The sequence below is a fragment of the Heloderma suspectum genome, chromosome 5, assembly GCF_057233095.1.
Source record: "Heloderma suspectum isolate Gila_16-S chromosome 5, 16-S_ref, whole genome shotgun sequence".
Taxonomy (NCBI): Eukaryota; Metazoa; Chordata; class Lepidosauria; order Squamata; family Helodermatidae; genus Heloderma; species Heloderma suspectum.
Window position 1 is genome coordinate 226,245,698 of NC_139462.1, and position 18,897 is coordinate 226,264,594.

At 47.0% G+C, this 18,897-nt stretch overlaps 1 protein-coding gene across 1 annotated transcript in view; it reads left to right on the top strand.

The window, feature by feature from the left end:
- ADCYAP1R1 (ADCYAP receptor type I) overlaps window positions 1–18,080 on the top strand; it is a 136,258-nt gene extending 118,178 nt beyond the window's left edge. Inside the window, exons 13-15 of the mRNA XM_084855104.1 lie at window positions 4,921–5,050; window positions 11,729–11,770; window positions 16,319–18,080. Of these exons, the coding sequence (XP_084711230.1) occupies window positions 4,921–5,050; window positions 11,729–11,770; window positions 16,319–16,507 (361 nt within the window). The 3' untranslated portion in view covers window positions 16,508–18,080. The remainder of the gene's footprint in view (window positions 1–4,920; window positions 5,051–11,728; window positions 11,771–16,318) is intronic.
- The last annotated feature ends 817 nt before the right edge of the window (window positions 18,081–18,897 follow it).

An 18,897-nucleotide genomic window follows, 5' to 3' on the forward strand; every position in this document is an offset into this window, starting at 1 on the left:
CCATTGCAATGAATGGGACTTATGCTAGCCATGAAGAAGAGAAGTCCAATTCATTTCAGTTGGTCTCCTCTAAATAGGACTAACATTGGGTACAACCTATTGGACCCCTGACCTGAACTCAGCCACCAGAAATGGAGTCCTCCTCCTCTGTGGAGGTCTCATCTGTTTCTAGTCCCAAGTATTGGCTGGTCCAGACAGCTTCCCCGCATGGATGGTGGACTGCCTTTGGCTTGATGCATAATAAGAAGTTATGTGGGCCTGGCTTGTGGTTTTACCTAATATGACCACATCCCAGAAACCCAAAGCCTGTTTTATTAGCAGCTGTGTGAACATCAATAGAGGTGAGAATTCAATTCATGATTTGTTCCTTATGTCTGAGTAGCCATCATACAGCCATTTATAACATGTTAAGTGGATTGCAGTAATTAACTTGTTTAACTTCACTATGCTACCATGAGGAAATTCATTAATATACCCATTTTGCAGATAAACTGAGACTCAGAGACATTTGGACTTGCCCAAGACCATCCAGACAATTTATCTATGAAGGAGAATTTGAATCCAAGCCTCCCTGGTCCACAAACAACTGTCTTTCCATTCTATCATATAGGTTCATATAAAATTCTCTCCCACTCTGTTCCTGTGACTGAAATCCCAGAAAGGGCCACGGGAGTAGGGATGAATGAAAGTCACTTGCCTTTTTGCTAAATTGATTCGAGGTGGGGGGGGAGGCGCTCCATCCCTCCCCACCGAAATTCTGGCTGGCCGGCTCTGCTCCGCAGGGATTCTGTGGAGCCACCGGCCGGCTCTGCCAGCGGCCAGACATCCAGCCGCTGGCTAGCAGGGACGCAAATGTTTACATAGCCTATCACAGCTGCGTAGCCTATCACAGCTGATTTAAAAGAAAAAAAATGCGTGTACACAAATGACGGCACCCATGGGCGCCGCCATTTGTGTTCCTTATTTTGGCATGTCTTAGTCTACGTAAACATTTACGTAGACTAAGGCAGTAAAAATAAGGGAACGCAAATAGCGTAGCATCTACGCTATTTGCGTTCCCCTTATTTTCGCCATCTTAGTCTACATAAATGTTTACGTAGACTAAGACGTGCCAAAATAAGGAATGCAAATTGCGGCGCCCATGGGTCGTGTACACGTGTTTTTTTTTCTTTTAAATCAGCCATGATAGGCTACGTAAACATTTACGTAGCCTATCACGGTGCTTTTTAAAAATCTAGCCGTGATAGGCGACGTAAATCTTTACGTAGCCTTAGGGATGTCAGAGAATTTCTCCATGAATGTCGGGGAGGCCAAATGCCAGTGCATTCGGCCCCCCGAAATTGGTGGAGAAACGGTCAGCCCCCCGCCCCCCCGGGACAGGACTTAGGTTGTGCGAATGTCCCTGGTGGTGGCAGCTCCAGCATCCGTTCGGCGGCGGTTCAGCAGCGGTTCAGCGGCGGCCGGTCTTCCGACCGGCTGCCGCCACTGCCATTTCCAAGTTAAAAAAAAAAAAGTGATAGGCTACGTAAAGATTTACGTAGCCTATCACGGCTAGATTTTTTAAAAAACACCGTATTAGGCTATGTAAATGTTTACATAGCCTATCACGGCTGAGTGGAAAAAAAACCAATGTGTGTACACAAATGGCGGCGCCCATGGGCGCCGCCATTTGCGTTCCTTATTTTGGCACGTGTAGTCTACGTAAACATTTACGTAGACTACAGGAAAAATAAGGGGAATGCAAATAGTGTTCCCCTTATTTTCGCCGTAGTCTACATAAATGTTTACGTAGACTACACGGGCCAAAATAAGGAACGCAAATGGCGGCGCCCTTGGGCGCCGCCATTTGCGTACTTGCAGGGTTTTTTTTTCCAGTCAGCCATGATAGGCTATGTAAACATTAACATAGCCTATCACGGCTGACTGCAGGGACGCAAATGGCGGTGGCTACGGCAGCCACCGTTTGCGTCCCGGCAGGACAGGATTCACGGCCGGAGGGACGGGGCGCCTTCCCCCCGGCCAGAATTTCAGGGGGAGGGACGGAGCGCCTCCCCCCCACCGCAAATCAACTTTCGGGTTCAGGTAAGTGACTTTCGTACATCCCTACGTAGCCTATCACATTTTGTTGTTGTTGTTGTTTTTAACTGGGAATGGTGGCAGTGGCAGCCGGTCGGAAGACCGGCCGCTGCCGCCGCCACCACCACTGAACTGCCGCCGAACCACCGCCGGAGCCGCTGCCACAAGGAAGATCCGCCTAAGGTAAGTCCCATCCCGGGGGGTGCGGGGGGAGCAGACCGTTCCGCCACTGATATCGGTGGGCTGAATGCGCTGGCATTCGGTCTCCCCGAGATTCGTGGTGAAATTCTCTGACATCCCTACACGGGAGAGAGCCAAGCACACAGCTCAAGTTTGATTGCTGTTTTCAACGCAGTTGATCCCAATGCTGAAGAGACAAGAGATTCATGGGCTTCTATAAAGTTCTTGTATAATGCTACATATGTCAACAGCACATTTCCTTAAGTAATCAGCACACTACACATACATCTCCATAACCGTTATCATAACAATCCTGTCAGTTAGGTTGATATTGTGCCCATATTTCAGATAGAAGGACAGAGGCCAAGAGAGAAAGTGTGGCTTGTCTAAAGGCCCTCCAGTGAATTCATAACTAAAATTAGACTTGAACAGGGATTTCTTGGCTCTTGGCACATTTGCTTAATCACTCCACCCCATTTGCTCTCTTCTTATAATACCAGTTGACACCACCTGCAGTTTTCTTCTCCAAAATATAGCCATTGGTCGGTCAAGATGAATTTAAAAAGCGGCGATCATGCCATCTTGGCAGCACAACTGCACTTAACTAGGGATGTCTGAGGAATTCATTTGGGGGTAGAGTTTGATGAATTTTCCTAGGTTCGGCCCCCTGGAGCAAGTCGGGCCAGTTTGCAAGTTTTCGGGGAATTTTGTGCATTTGTGGTGTGTGTGTGTGTGTGTGTGTGCGCGTGCGTGCGTGCACACGCGTGCGTGCATGTGCGGGGGGTGGTGTTGCATGAATGTGTGAGCAATTTGTACAAATAACAGCCAAATTTGTGCACATTACAGCCAAATTTTTGTAACTTGTGCAATTTGGCTGTAATTCATGCAATTTGCTCAGAAATTTCAAAAAAAATCTGCGAAAATGTTCCTGGACTTCAGGAAACAGCCTGTAGCTCATCTCACAGATGGAAAGCAAGTCATAGACACCATGGAAATCCACTGAGCCAAAAAAAGCACCAACAAACACCTGGCTTTCCCAGTGATGGACATCCCTACACTTTGCAGCCCTTCCATTCATTACCCAACATGCTCTCCCAAAAAGGGATGCCTGTCTGTCCTGTAAGCCCAGAGGGAGTAACGTAATGATGGATCTCTTCCAGGACGCTCTTCTATGATCATTTGGGGATGCTTGCTTTGGAAGTGACACCCCTCCCCCCATGGGGAATGTCGGGAAATTGCTTCCATCCTGTGTTTTGGTGTGGTGGGGCTTTGTCAGATTTTGCAGGGAGACAGAGAAGAAGGTTAGTCTTTGCTGGGCTGGTTCCATGAACAAAGCCTATTGAAAGCCAGGGGAGAGACTGAAGCAGGGTAACTAAGTTGTGTAAGCCAGTATCAGAGTAAGTTATGCGATGCTGGGACATGGAAGGCCATCCAACAGCATTCTTTGATAGCTAGGGATGCATGAGAATTTTGTTTCAGTTCACAAATCATTCGAACATGCCCCATTCACAACCCTGAATGCAAATGGGATCCCATATTCTCCAAAAATGTTCACAAATACCTGAACTTGTGTTTGCATTCACAAAATGTGGACTTGAAAAACGCACAACTTTTCCCATTCAAACAAACTGAAAAGCAGGTCACAAACAAGATTGGGAGTGAGCCGAATCAAGAATTGAAATAAAGTTCAGAGAATTTCAGCAAGTATGAGCATCCCTGTTTTCCCCCACCCTTTTGGATGGCTGTCCATACGCACCCTTGTAGAATTTCCATTCATTGCCATAGGGATTGCCCAGGAGATGCGTCCTGGTGAATTGCATCCAGAAGTAAGTCATTGCTTACTGGTTTCAGACAGACTCTTGCTCTGTTAAAAAATCAATGGGAGCTATGCGCCAAACTGTAGGAGGAGCAGGAATCCACCCTTCATGCTTGAGTTGTGTTATATCACAGTTTGCTTTCATGTATTGTAAATTTGGCTTTCTCTGCAACATCATGAGCCACCACCATCAAAAAGTTAGGTATGGACATGTGAACAAGAGTGGAGAGCCCCAGAAGATTTGTCTAGACTTGCTTAAGCTGGTTGTAAAACAGCATTGCATAAAGAACCACTAGGACAAAAATTGGGGGCAGAATCGTTAGCGGTTAGAACATGCTGAGAATTCACAATTACACAGTTTGAAGGGGGGGCATCCATGCCCTAGTGGTATGCTTTGGGTGCAGAATGTTACGGGTCATCTCCATGTAAAGTGCCCTTTCCCAAGCTTGGTTCCCCAGATGTTGTTGGACTACAAGTCTCATCACTGCCTCAGATCAGGAATGATGGGAGTTGTAGTCCCACCCCATCTGGGGCGCCAAGATTGGGAAAGGCTGGTTTGAAGGATCTCAGATAAGAGATTTGAGAAAGACCCTGGAGAGCTACCTCTAGCCAGAGGAAACACTCTTGGCCTAAACAGATCAATGGCTTGACTCAGTATAAGGCAGCCTTGCACATTTGTGCCTGTTGAATGCCGAAGAGTGGGATCAAATGTAAATTATAAATATTACATGTTTTAATTCAAATAGAATGTCTGAATGGGGCTGTCCCCTCCTAGTCAAATGAGAACAGAACTAAAAGTCTTCAGAACTCCTCTCTTCACAAAAGTGCATTTTTGTTTATCCTGACAGGAGGCTGGCCCGGTCTACCTTGCTGCTTATTCCACTCTTTGGGATTCATTATACAGTGTTTGCCTTTTATCCAGAGAATGTCAGCAAGAGAGAGAGGCTGGTGTTCGAACTGGGGCTGGGATCTTTCCAGGTGAGTATAAAAGCAAAATAGGTGGCTCCATCTGTCTATCTCTCCCTCCCTCCCATATCAAAGTAGAGAAGTCCTCCTTAGGGCCTCAGACTAGAGACAATGGGATTATGCTTAATGTTGAGCCAAAATACTAGCCCTGAAAAGAGTTGGGGTGTAATATGTGCGTGTGTGTGTGGGGACTTCTGGGGTACAAAATGCTTCCACTGAAAACATACAGGGCACAACGTATGTATGTTTAGACAGAAAAAGAAGTCCTATAGCTCCCAGCATTCTTCAGCTAGCTATGCTGGCTGGGGAATGCTGGGAGCTGTAGGACTTTTTTTCTGTCTAAACATGCATGGGACCGTGCCTTAAAATCCTTCATATCCATTTCAACAAGCAAGCCAGTGGCTATCCTACCACCATCTCAGCCACTTTGGGGTCACCCAGTAGCCTCTGATTCTTCTTCACTTGGCTTTCCATGGCACCCTTGCCTTACCCCAAAGTCCTGGTGAGTCCTTTCACTGCTCTCCACCTAGCTTACTATATGATGCCATCAATGTCCTCCCTCACAAGTCCCAGTAACCCCCCTAGTACCTTACTTAATGGCCTGTCTACATTACAATTCTTAGTTTCTTCACAAATGGCTTCTTCCCAAAAGGGAAATACAGTTCTACGTGGCAGGAAAGAATCTCTTAATAATCTTTTGGCACCCTTGAAATTTGGCACCCAAATTTCTTGGAAGAAACCATCCCAAGTCCAGCTCACCCAGAACTGAGGCATAATGGCTGCTGAAAATATAAGCAGATGGGACAAAATGGGTCAGCAATATTTATCAGTCGTGATGGCTATATATTACCTCCAGTACTGGAGACAGTATGCCTCTGTATGCCAGTTGCTGGGGAACATGAGCAGGAGGGTGCTGTTGTACTCGTGTCCTGCTTGTGGGCTTCCCATAAGCATCTGGATGGCCACTGTGAGAACAGAATGCTGGACTTAAGGATGTCAGAGAAATTCGCTGCAGATTCAAATGAGGCCAGATTCTTTGGAATCTGGCCTCAGGAATCTGCAGTGGATCAGGACCACTTACCTCTAGGGGTGCACAAAAGTCACTTACCTGGTCTCGCAGCTTGCTTCGCGGTGGAGGGGGAGGCGCTTCACTGCTCCCCCCGAAGTTCAGGCCGGGGGGGGAGGCTTCCCTCCTCGCCCGGCCGAAATTCAGGCCGGGGAGAAGCGCCCCGTCTCCCCGGCCGCGAACTTCAAAAGAAAAAAAAAAGACAATCTATTTGCGTTGTCCTTATTTTCGCCGTAGTCTACGTAAATCTTTACGTAGACTACAGGGACCAAATAAGGAACGCGAATGGCGGCTCCCTATGGGGGCCGCCATTAGCCGTACTCGCTTTTTTTTTTTTTTTAAAGTCACCCGTGATAGGCTACGTGACGATTAACATAGCCTATCATGGCTGACTTTGCAAATCTAGCCATGATAGGCTACGTTAATCGTTACGTGGCCTATCACAGGGGCGTTTTGGGGGGGGTTTTTTACTGTCCTTGTAATGGTGGCGGCGGCAGCCGGTCGAAAGACCGGCTGCCGCCCCCGCCCCTGACGAAGACCTGCCGAACCGCCGCCGGGACCCGCCGCCGGAAGGGACATTCATGAAAGGTAAGTCCCATCCCGGGGGGGGGGGGGGCGGAGAATTTCTCCCCGAACAACCTTCGGAGGACTGAATGCGTTGGCGCTCGGCCCGCCGAAGTTTCGGGGAGAAATTCTCTCCCATCCCTACTTACCTCTGCTCCAGGAGGACTGGAGGAGGAACAGCACTCAGCTGCTTCTTCCAGCCAGAGCTGTTCACCTCCTCCCTGTCCCTGCAGATTGCCTTTAAAAAAAAGTCTTTAAAAAAAATGGTGATCGGGAGGATGTGCCCATAGACTTATACGCAAATAAGGCCATGAATTTTGTGTATAAGTCTATGTGTCCATAGGCTTATACGCAAGATTTACTGCTCTATTGTGCATATAAGTCTATGGGCACATGCAATCAGCAGGAACAAGGTAAGGGGAACAAGGGAGAGATGTGTAATATCTGTCCTCTGCTTCGGGCCTGTCCAGAGCCAAAGGATGGTTGGGGGAGGTGTGACCCCATCTTCTGGCCTTCGTTTGCTGCTCTGCAATGCCAGGTCTGTTACCCAGAAAACCTCCCTCATCCATGACATGATCCTGGATGAGGGTGCAGACCTGGCATGTATTACGGAGACCTGGCTGGCCGAGGCTGCTGCTCCAACCCTTGCAGCCATGTGTCCAGCTGGATTTTCGTATGCACAGCAGCCGAGGGCTGGGGATCAGGGAGGGGGAGTGGCTGTTATCTACCGAGAGTCCTTGGTCTTCACCAGACCCCCTCTCTGGGAGAACAAGGTTGCTGAGTACATGTACTGGAGGTTGGGCCCGAAGGGCAGTCTGGGGATTCTGCTCGTGTACCGTCCACCCCGCTGCATGACTGACTCCCTGGCTGAGGTGCTTGAGGTGGTCTCTGATGTGTGTGTACAGTCCCCTAACTTATTGGTGTTGGGGGACTTCAACATACATTCGGAGGCCATCCTCACAGGAGCACCTCAGGACTTCATGGAGACCATGGCCTCCTGGGAGCTGCACCATATTCTAACTGGGCCCACCCATTTAGCCGGTCATGCACTAGACCTTATGTTTGTTTCTGGAGAAGTGGGGAGTGATCTGGAAGTCGGGGGTATATCCACCACCCCCTTGTCATGGTCAGATCACTATCTGGTGACGTTGGACTTCTCAGTTCCACAACTCCTCCGCAGGGGTGGAGGACCCATTAAAATGGTCCGCCCCAGGTGTCTTATGGATCCAAATGGATTCCTGAATGCGCTTGGGGATTCTCTGGGGCACGCCAACGGCCACTCAGTTGAGACCCTGGTGGGTGGCTGGAATGCCGCAATCACTGGGGCATTAGATCGGGTGGCTCTGAAACGCCATCTCCCCCTGAACAGGGCTCGGACTGCACCATGGTTCAATCCACAGTTACAAGCTCTGAAACAGGAGGTGAGACGGCTAGAGCACTGGTGGCGGAAGTCTCGCTCCAAAGACGATCTGACACGGGCTAGAGCTGTATCTTCAGCCTATCACGTGGCGGTGAAGGCAGCAAAAAAGGAATACTATGCTGACTCTATCGCGTCTGCAGAGTGCTGTCCCAGGAGGCTGTTCCAAGTGGTCCGGAGCCTGGTCGGTCCTGTGGCTCCGGAACCACTGGAGCATTCTAAGGGCTCCTGTGAGGCCTTGGCAAGGCACTTTGCAGATAAAATTGATCAGATAAGGTGTGTTACTCTTAGGGATGGCGGAAAATTTCTCCCCGAAACTTCGGGGGGCCAAGCGCCAACGTGTTCAGCCCCCGAACAAGTTACGGGGAGAAATTATCTGCACGCCCCCTGCGACGGGACTTACCTTTGCCGAATGTCCCTCCCGGTGGCGGGTCCGGCCGGCGGTTCGGCGGGTGTTCGTGCGGGTCGGGAGCGGCAGCCGAAAGCTACTTACCTGGTCTTGCAGCTTTTCGCGGTGGGGGGGAGGCGCTTCGCTGCTCTCCCCCCGAAGTTCAGGCCGGGGGGGGAGGCTTCCCGCCTCGCCTGGCAGAAATTCAGGCCGGGGAGGAGGCACCTCGCCCGGCCGTGAAATAAAAAGTTTAAAAATAAAAGAAATAAAAAGTTTAAAAATAAAAAGAAATAAAAAGTAAAATAAAAAACGCCCCCGTGATAGGCTACGTGATGATTAACGTAGCCTATCACGGCTAGATCTGCAAAGTCAGCCGTGATAGGCTACGTTAATCGTCACGTAGCCTATCACGGGTGACTTTAAAAAAAAAAAAAGTGCGTACGCTAATGGCGGCCCCCATAGGGAGCCGCCATTCGCGTTCCTTATTTGGTCTCTGTAGTCTACGTAAAGATTTACGTAGACTACAGAGACCAAATAAGGTATGGGAATGGCGGCTCCCTATGGGAGCCGCCATTATCGGTACGCGCTTTTTTTTTTTTTTTTAAAGTCACCCGTGATAGGCTACGTGACGATTTACGTAGCCTATCACGGCTGACTTTGCAGATCTAGCCGTGATAGGCTACGTTAATCATCACGTATCCTATCATGGGGGCGTGTTTTTTTTTTAAAAAAAAAACTTTGGAGTTCGCAGCCAGGCGAGGCGCCTCCCCCCCGGCCTGAATTTCGGCCGCGCGAGGCGGGAAGCCTCCCCCCCGGCCTGAATTTCGGCTGGGCGAGGCGGGAAGCCTCCCCCTCCAGCCTGAACTTCGCGGGGGGAGCAGCGAAGCACCTCCCCCCCACCGCGAACAAGCTTCGACGAAAGGTAAGTGACTTTCGTCCACCCCTAGTTACTCTGCATGCTGTGGATACAGTTAGTGAGCAAGAGGCGGCCTGTGGCAAACCAGTTTTGTGGGATCGGTTTCAGCTTCTTCCTCCTGATGAAGTGGACAAGGTGCTTTCATCTGTACAGCCAACCACCTGCTTACTTGATCCTTGCCCATCTTGGCTCATTATGGGCTGCAGAGAGAGACTGGGTGAGGGGATCAGGGCGGTGGTGAACGCCTCCCTTGAGGAGGGAGTGATGCCATCAGCCCTCAAGGAGGCAGTGATAAGACCGCTCTTAAAGAAGCCCTCCTTGGATCCTCAAGTTTTGAACAACTTTTGCCCAGTCTCAAATCTGCCATTTTTGGGCAAGGTGATTGAGCAGGTGGTGGCGGTGCAGTTGAAGGCACACTTGGAAGAAACTGATTATCTAGACCCATTTCAGTTGGGCTTCAGGCTTGGGCATGGGACAGAAACGGCCTTGGTCACCTTGGTAGATGATATGAGGAGGGCTCTGGATAGGGGTGAATGCTCCTTCCTTGTTCTCCTCGACCTCTCAGCGGCTTTTTATGCCGTTGACCACGGTATCCTCCTGGACTGCCTGGAGGGGTTGGGCATTGGAGACACCGTATTGTGGTGGTTCCGGTCCTTCCTCTCTGGCAGGTACCAGAGGGTAGCACTGGGAGAGGAGGTTTTGGACCCATGGCCACTTACTTGTGGGGTGCCACTGGGTTCCATCCTCTCCCCGATGCTATTTAACATCTATGTGAAGCCACTGGGGGCTATCATCAGGAGGTTTGGGGTGCGGTGTCATCAATATGCAGATGACACGCAGCTCTACCTCTCATTCAAATCTTCACCAAGATTGGCTGTAGAAGAATCCCTGTCCAAATGCCTGGAGACGGTGAGTGGCTGGATGGGGAGGAATAAGCTGAAGCTGAACCCTGACAAGACCGAGGTACTTTTGGTGGGAGACAAGAGGAGGTTGGGGGATGCTGACCTGGTGTTGAATGGGGTATGGCTACCCTTGAAAGACCAGGTCAGCAGCCTGGGGGTCATTTTGGACTCCCAGCTGTCCATGGAGGCTCGGGTGTCAGCTGTGAGCCGGACAGCGCTGTATCAACTCCATCTGATACGGCGGCTGCGCCCCTTCCTTCCCGACCATCTGCTCCCATCGGTAGTACATGCCCTGGTCTCCTCTCGTTTAGACTACTGTAATGCGCTCTATGTGGGGTTACCCTTGAAGATGGTTTGGAAACTGCAGCTGGTACAGAACACGGTGGCTTGCCTGACTAAAGGCAGCCGCCGGCGAGATCACATCACTCCCGTGCTGAAGGAGTTGCACTGGTTACCAGTTGTTTTCCGGGCCAAATTCAAGGTGTTGGTTTTGACCTTTAAAACCCTATATGGTTCCGGCCCAGCCTATCTTAAGAAGTGCCTCCAGCAACACCAGACAGGCCACTTAACAAGATCAGCCTCAGATGGCCTTCTCTCTGTCCCATCAGCCAGGACAGCTAGACTGGTGGGGACGAGGGAGAGGGCCTTTTCTGTGGTGGCCCCCACTCTGTGGAACTCCCTCCCTAGGGAACTCCATCATGCCCCCTCTTTAATGAGCTTCCATCGTGCATTAAAAACGTGGTTGTTCAGGCAGGCATTTGGCGTGGGTTAGGGTATTTTAGAAAATGTTTTTATTGTAGAATTTTATTGTTTTAAACTGTTTTATTGTATGTTGTACATCGCCCAGAGTGGCTGGGTGACCAGCCAGATGGGCGATTAATAAATTTAATAATAATAATAATAATAATAATAATATGCAAAATAGAGCGGTGAATTTTGCATATAAGCCTATGGACACATAGACTTATACGCAAGATTCATGACTCTATTTGCATATAAGTCTATGGACACATCCTCCCAATTACCTTTTTTTAAAGACTTTTTTTTTAAAGGCAATCAGCAGAGACAGGAAGGAGGCAAATGGCTCTGGCTGGAAGGAGGGAAGGTAAGCACCCCCAAGCCAGCCCCCCCCCCCCGAATCCGAGCAGAGCGGAATTGCTGTGAGGATTCCGGGGGGGGGGGAGGAACAGATTGCCTTCCCCCTTCCCAAGGATTCCCCACCGGAACAGACGGTGGGGAATCCGTACACCCCTAGCTGGACTAGATGGACCTTTGGTCTGATGCAGCAGATGTCCCTACTGGTCAGTGGACATTTGTGTGATGGTGGTACACCTCCTTGCTCTAGCATAGTGAGATCAGGCTACAAAGATATTTCATTATTACTGGCTTTTATCCATGCTGCTGAACTCATGCCTGCATCTCTCCTCTTCTACTCAGGGTTTTGTTGTGGCTGTGCTGTACTGCTTCTTGAACGGTGAGGTAAGCTTTTGAAATTCTTGCCTCCTTCTTCCCCTAGATTTCTTAGTATGTTACCTGCTTACATCTTCATTGTCCATTCTGCCTCTTGGCAGCTATTCATTGCTGAGTCTACTTCTGTTCCGATGGGCTAGGATCTTTCAAACAGATTATTTCATGAGCAGCAAAAGGCCAGTTAGGTTTGAAGAAGGGAAGGAGCAAAAGACACAGTAAAGTGTGGGCCAGGCTGGCTTTTTGCAACTTGGGTTTCCCCCCAGCCACCCATCTACAGCTTCCACCAAACTGAACACAGCCTTCAGGCCCTGTGGGGGAGATGAGGAACACTTGTTCCTTTCCTTCCAACCATGGGGCTACCTTTAGAAGGGTGGGGAGAGATTATGTTCCCATTTGAGCCACCCGACAGTAAGGGTTGCTGGGCATGTTTTGGCCCCACCATGAAGTTGCCTCCTAGTGCAATGCCTCATTTTTCCTCACAAGAATACATGGCAACCAGTCATTTATAGAAAAGAAAGGAAAGTCACTCATCCGTTTATTTTGGTCTACAGACCATAATACACACATAAATCCAAATGCATTTATTTGGTATTATATCAATTATAACCAGAAAGGATATTATCTGATTAAAACTACAAACTAAAAAATGTAAGAAGTGATTGTACATAAATAAAAAACATTGTCAACTAAAAGCTAGGAGTACATAGAAACTCACATAGAATTAAAATCCATGAATAAAATAGTTGTTGTTCAGTCGTTAAGTCGTGTCCGACTCTTTGTGACCCCATGGACCATAGCACGCCAGGCCTTCCTGTCCTCCGCTCTCTCCCAGAGTGTGCTCAAGTTCATATTCATTGCATCGGTGATGCTATCTAGCCATCTCCTCCTCTGCCATCCCCTTCTCCTTTTGCCTTCAATCTATCTTTCCCAGCATCAGGTCTTTTCCAGGGAGTTTTCTCTTCGCATTAGGTGGCCACAATATTGGAGCTTCAGCTTCAGTATCTGTCCTTCCAATGAGCACTCAGGGTTGATTTCCTTTAGGATGGACTGATTTGACCTCCTTGCAGTCCAGGGGACTCGTAAGAGTCTTCTCCAGCACCACATTTCGAAGGCATCAATTCTTCGGCACTCAGCCTTCCTTATAGTCCAGCTCTCACAGCCATACGTTGCTACTGGGAAAACCATAGCTTTGATTATATGAACCACTGTTGAAAGGGGATGTCTCTGCTTCTAACTATGCTGTCTAGGTGTGCCATAGCTTTCCTCCCAAGGAGCAAGCATCTTTTAATTTCATGGCTACAGTCACCATCTGCGGTGATCTTGGAGCCCAAGAAAACAAAATTGGTCACTGCTTCCATTTCTTCCCCTTCCATATGCCAGGAAGTGACAGGGCTAGATGCCATGATTTTAGTTTTTTGAATGTTGAGTTTCAAACCAGCTTTTGCACTCTCCACTTTCACCCTCAACAAGAGGCTCTTGAGATCCTCTTCGCTTTCTGCCATTAGGGTGGTGTCATCTGCGTATCTGAGGTTGTTGATAATTCTCCCAGCAGTCTTAATTCCGACCTGTGATTCATCCAACCCAGCATTTCTCATGATGTACTCTGCATATAAATTAAATAAGCAGGGTGACAATATGCAGCCTTGTCGTACTCCTTTCCCAGTTTTGAACCAATGGGTTGTTCCATGTGAATAAAATAGTACTCTATTTATTTCTGCTTTAACAGTTGCAGTCTAGCTTTAATTAGGGATGCTGCCATGCTGGAGAAATTTGAGATGGACTAAAATTACCTTGGATTTCTAAGAATCCAACCTGCAGAATCAGCTGCGGAGTGACCCCCTCTGGCCACGCGGAGTCCATGGACTTCCAGATTATTTTTTTACTTTCCCAAAATTCACGCATATACATTCGTAGGAAAATACTTAACTTTCTGCTGAGGAAACATTGAATGGAATGGGGGACAATACGCTAAATGTTACGTTATGAGGTAAATTATGTAAATACTTATGTAATTATTTGTGTATTTTTCCACACAACAAAAAATAATAATATTTGCAGCCATCTGTGGGCAGACAATGGAACAAAAGGCACCTGACAATCTGCGAAACACAGACAGAGTGGATTTTACACAGTCCGTACATCCCTAGTTTTAACGGCCATGGCTACATCCATTGTGGCCCCAGGTTTAACATCTGCCAGAAGAACAAAAATGTAAAACATATCAGCATTGCCTGGATAGGGTAGAAGGACTGGGGAAATAAAATGGGCTTTCAGATCTCTATAAAATTCACAGTATAGCAAAACATGGACTACTATTTTGACTTGGCCACTTTCACAAGGACAACATCTCAGATGTCAAGGAAGACCTGAAAAATGATCTTCCATCATTGCTGATGGTAAGATGTTTAGTCTAGCCAGTGTAAATGCTCTCCTATATCTGGAAATATTTAATTCATTTGGGCTGAGGGCTTAAACTTTTCCCCATCCATGGGCACCTCAGCCATTCAGAATCATCTGTGATCCTATCTGCATAGCCCCACCCTTTCATCTTCGTATTCTCAGCCTGTTTCTTGGGCACTGGTAGAGTGTGAAGGAATGTTGGGAGACGATGATGGAATATCATGAATTGGCTTGTTGATGGCACCACTTCACAAGAACTGCTCATGCATTAAATCAACTTGTGGGCAGGGCCATGCAAACTAGCCTCATCCCAGCATCATGCATGCTGGCTTGCCCTACCCCCTGATGTCTGCCATACAATGCCAATGTCTGCAGCATGTCTTCCACATCGTGTGGAATCCTTTGCACATGCAGATGTATACACAAAGTGTTCCCTGCTGCAGGCATGTGGACATTTTGCTGGACATGTGGACATGAGGGGATGGAACCATCCAGCATGTGTGACATTTGGGCTGGGGCTAGTTGGTTCATTCTGTTTGTGAGTGATTCTTATGAAGAGGACTACAGAGATAGATAGATAGATAGATAGATAGATAGATAGACAGATAGACAGATAGACAGATAGACAGATAGACAGATAGACAGATAGACAGAGGACAGATATTGATACTGAGAGGGAGAGAGAGAGAGAGAGACAGTGACAGAGACAGAGGCAGAAGTAGCGTAAGGACTTCAGTGCAGCTGAAATGAAACTGTATATACTTAAAATGTGAGGTACTAGATAATTTGACTGGTAGATTAATCAACTGAAGCTTCAGTTGATTTTTCAGTAGGGGCTGATTTTAACTGGTTGCGACACTGCTGAGGTTGCATTTTGGGGTACAAATTCATTTTTTGAAACCATTCTAGTTCTGGTATGTTACTTTTATAGGAATACAAATTATGTAATTTGTTTTCTAATGTCATATAAGAGGTAGCATGCTTTTATTAAAGAGTCACTGATCTTAATCAGGCTTGCATAAGGAACCTGCGGGACTGGGTTTCACAGAGCATTTAACAACAGCTACAGTAATGATCTGTATGTGGTTAAAAATAGCTGGCTAAAGCCAAAAAATCCATAAAGGAGATTAGTTTCCTTCCAGTCCTGCAGTAAGCTGAGTGAATGTGGGCTCAATTGCCCACATTCTACAAGATGTGTGTGTGGGCATGTAGGGCTGTATGAAAACTTTTTTTTCCCTCTCAGAACATGTGAGCTTGCCCTGTTTGAAGCCCCAAATATGAGAGCAAGCAGGTGCCTGCCAAAAACGTTTTCAAATTGCTGGGCATATGCTCATGTTCAATTTGCGCAACTTTCCCAGTTCAATTTTGTGCAAATTTCCTAATTTGCACAAATATCCCCTATAGACTGAATTGGCCCCACTTTAGACTCTTGAGGAAAGTTGCACAAATTAGGAAAATTGCACAAATTTGGGGACATGTGTGCCAATTTCACATTCAATTTTCACAATATTTCCATTTGCACGGAGCAAGCAGCAATTGCAAATGCGAACAGGAATTGCCCATGAGACGAGTGGCAAGATGATGTTCAGAGAATCTTAGTGATCTTGAACATCGCTTGTTCACCCATCCTTATGTGCATTGGGATGTCCATAGAACTGTGCTCAGACTAGTGCACGTGTACTGGGATTTTCATGCATTCCCTTCCTATGCCATCTTGACACACACCACCTCTGGATCACCCTCCAAAGTGGCATTCAGAGCATGAGAAACTGCAGTCTGAAGTAATCTCCAAAATCCTTGTGCATGTGCACAGTTGCATGGGTCTCTTTGGATTCCTAACTATCTATAACATCATCTAGCATTGTTTAAAGCAGCCTTCTCCCAACTGGTGCACTCCAGATTTTTCAGATCACAGCTCCCAGTATTTCTGAGCATTGGTCATGCTGGGTGGGGCTGATGGGAGTTGAAGTCCAAACAATCTGGAAGGCATCAGGTTGGGGAAGGCTGGTTCAAAGATAGATAGATGATGATGATGATGATGATGATGATGATGATAGATAGATAGATAGATAGATAGATAGATAGATAGATAGTATCAGCATATTCCTAAGCAGCTAAGTACATTAAAAAATGACCTTTTAAAGTTTCTCCCTAAAGGTGCAATCAGAAATAAAGAGAAAATGGAGGAGCTGGAAAGTCAACCGGTACTTTGCTGTGGATTTCAAACACCGTCACCCCTCCCTAGCAAGCAGCGGAGTGAACGGGGGGACGCAATTGTCCATTCTGAGCAAGAGCAGCTCACAGATTCGAATGTCAAGCATAAATGCGGAAAACCTGGCAACATGAGCGCATAAGACAACCTCCCTCTCCCCCCTCAAAAAAAAAAAAGGGGGGGGAAGCTCCTTTGAAAACAAAAAGTCCTACTTATGGTGGTGTGGGTCATTGTGCCTGTCTGTGTTTTCTTTTCTTTTTAAATCCACCTCCCTTTTATTCAAAAGAAAAACAAGATCACTCTGGAAGCATGGAACATATGATTTCTGATAGCTGGAAGAGAAAGTGTCAAAGGGTATTGTAAATACACAACTGAGATCATTCAGACAAAAAGAAGTTCAACCCACCCACTGTCCCAGCAAGCTGCAAATAATTCCATTCTTGGCTTCTTGTTTCTGGTGATCATCGCACCATTGTGAATTTTGGTTGCCAAGTTGATATCTATGAATGAACTTCTCATCGATTTGTGTTTCTTTCCTGTTGTCATTTCCAATGCATCTGCTCCCTCCATCTTGGATTCTTCTCCGTCTCCTTTTTCATGACTTAGAATGTAACTTAAATGCTTAGGTGGACACGATATCAGCCTTGACAATGTGATCGCTGAGATGGATTCCACCAGAAGCATTCCAAACGAGAGCATCTGTTGAAGTTGTATAGAACATACAGTAGATAGCACATTTCGGCAGATGGGAAATCCACACACAAAAAGTGGAGTTGGTGTTTTTCTTCCTCCAGGAATGTATCATAAAGTTTTATGTTAAGCTGTGAATTTTCTAAAAGGGCCATCCCAGCTATAGCAAATCTATATTTTTGAGATTGATCTTTTTTTTTTTTTTTAAAGAAAAGCAAAACTAACGTGGAAGAAAGAACTATATATTTTTGCCCCCCACATTAAGTGTAGATAAATTCCAGGAACGTAATGTCTTCTGGACTACACATACGACTCTTTTCATTGATACATTTCCACAGGAAGCAGGATGTAACTGATGGTAGTGACCCAAATGACTGACATTTGTTGGGTACTGCAACATGTGTGATGCCTTCATCATGCCAAGGTTCACACAAAAAGGGCTAGGATGCAAATTCTGTGGATTATGTAGTTTAAGAGGAATCCATTCTGGTGGATCTCAGAAAGTCCAAACATCATTGGCATCCCTGGACAATCTTTGCTATGGCAGAAAAATAATAAAGACTTTGGAACTGGGGAGAATTACTTTGGATCTAGGAACTTTTTTTCAGCTGAGTGTTTAGTTTGGTTTAGCTACACACACACACAAAAGTCATTAATGCCTTTGATTTAGGGTTGGAGGAAGGAGGAACATCCTTCTTTGATCCTGCCTTACAGACAGAGCCACAACTAGATACATAGCTACTTCAGCCGAATTAAAATGATGATGTCAATTTTGTAGGAGGCTTCGTGCGACGTCTGATGTCTCTAAAGGACTTTTATTATTCCACTGTGGATTGTACAAGCCTATCTAGATGTTTCAAAGTCTGCTCTAATCTCTCTGTGTGAGTGCGTGAGTGCGCACGCACACACATGTCTGTACCTTAAAGAGGAAAATATATATCATATTTTGTTAGATACTAAGGAATGAATGCAAGCTAACTATGGCCAAGAAAGCTGCAATGAAAGGGCTGGTTCTTTCTCCTTAATTTAAATGAATGTCATTGTTTTTTATTTAAAAGGTTTGGATTGTGGGGGGAGGGGGGAGGAGAAAAAGTGGACAAAAAAGGACCTGATTCATGCATATTGAGATGCACAATCCTCTTTGCATAGTTAAAGAGTGAGCAAACACACGCTTTACTATACAGTTAGTGGTAACATCGCATACTAGGGATGGTGGCGCAGTCTGGTTGGGGGCTCAAGCTCAGCGGATTACCACCAGCTCAACCCCCTGGACTGGAGTCTGTGCATAGCCGCATGTGCCCAACTCGGTGTGCAGTGGGCCTAAGGATGGATGAAAGTCCCTTACCTGGTCCCGCAGCTGTTTGGGGGGGGGAGGCGCTCCGTTTCTCCCCCCAAAATTCTTGGCAGGGGGGAGGCGCCCCATCCCTCCCCACCGACATTCTGGCCGGGGGGGAGCGCCCCGTCTCCCCGGCCACAAAATAAAAAAGTAAATTGAAAAAAAAAAAAAAGTGATAGGCTACGTAACGATTTACGTAGCCTATCACGGCTAGATTTTCAAAGTCAGCCGTGATAGGCTATGTAAATCTCTACATAGCCTATCACGGCTGACTTTGAAAAAAAAAAGCATGTACGCAAATGGCGGCGCCCATGGGCGCCGCCATTTGCGTTCCATATTTGGGCACGGGTAGTCTACGTAAAGATTTATGTAGACTACGGCGAAAATAAGGGCAACGCATAACGTTGCCCTTATTTTCGCCATAGTCTACGTAAATTTTTACGTAGACTACCCATGCCCAAAATAAGGAACGTAAATGGCGGCGCCCATGGGCGCCAC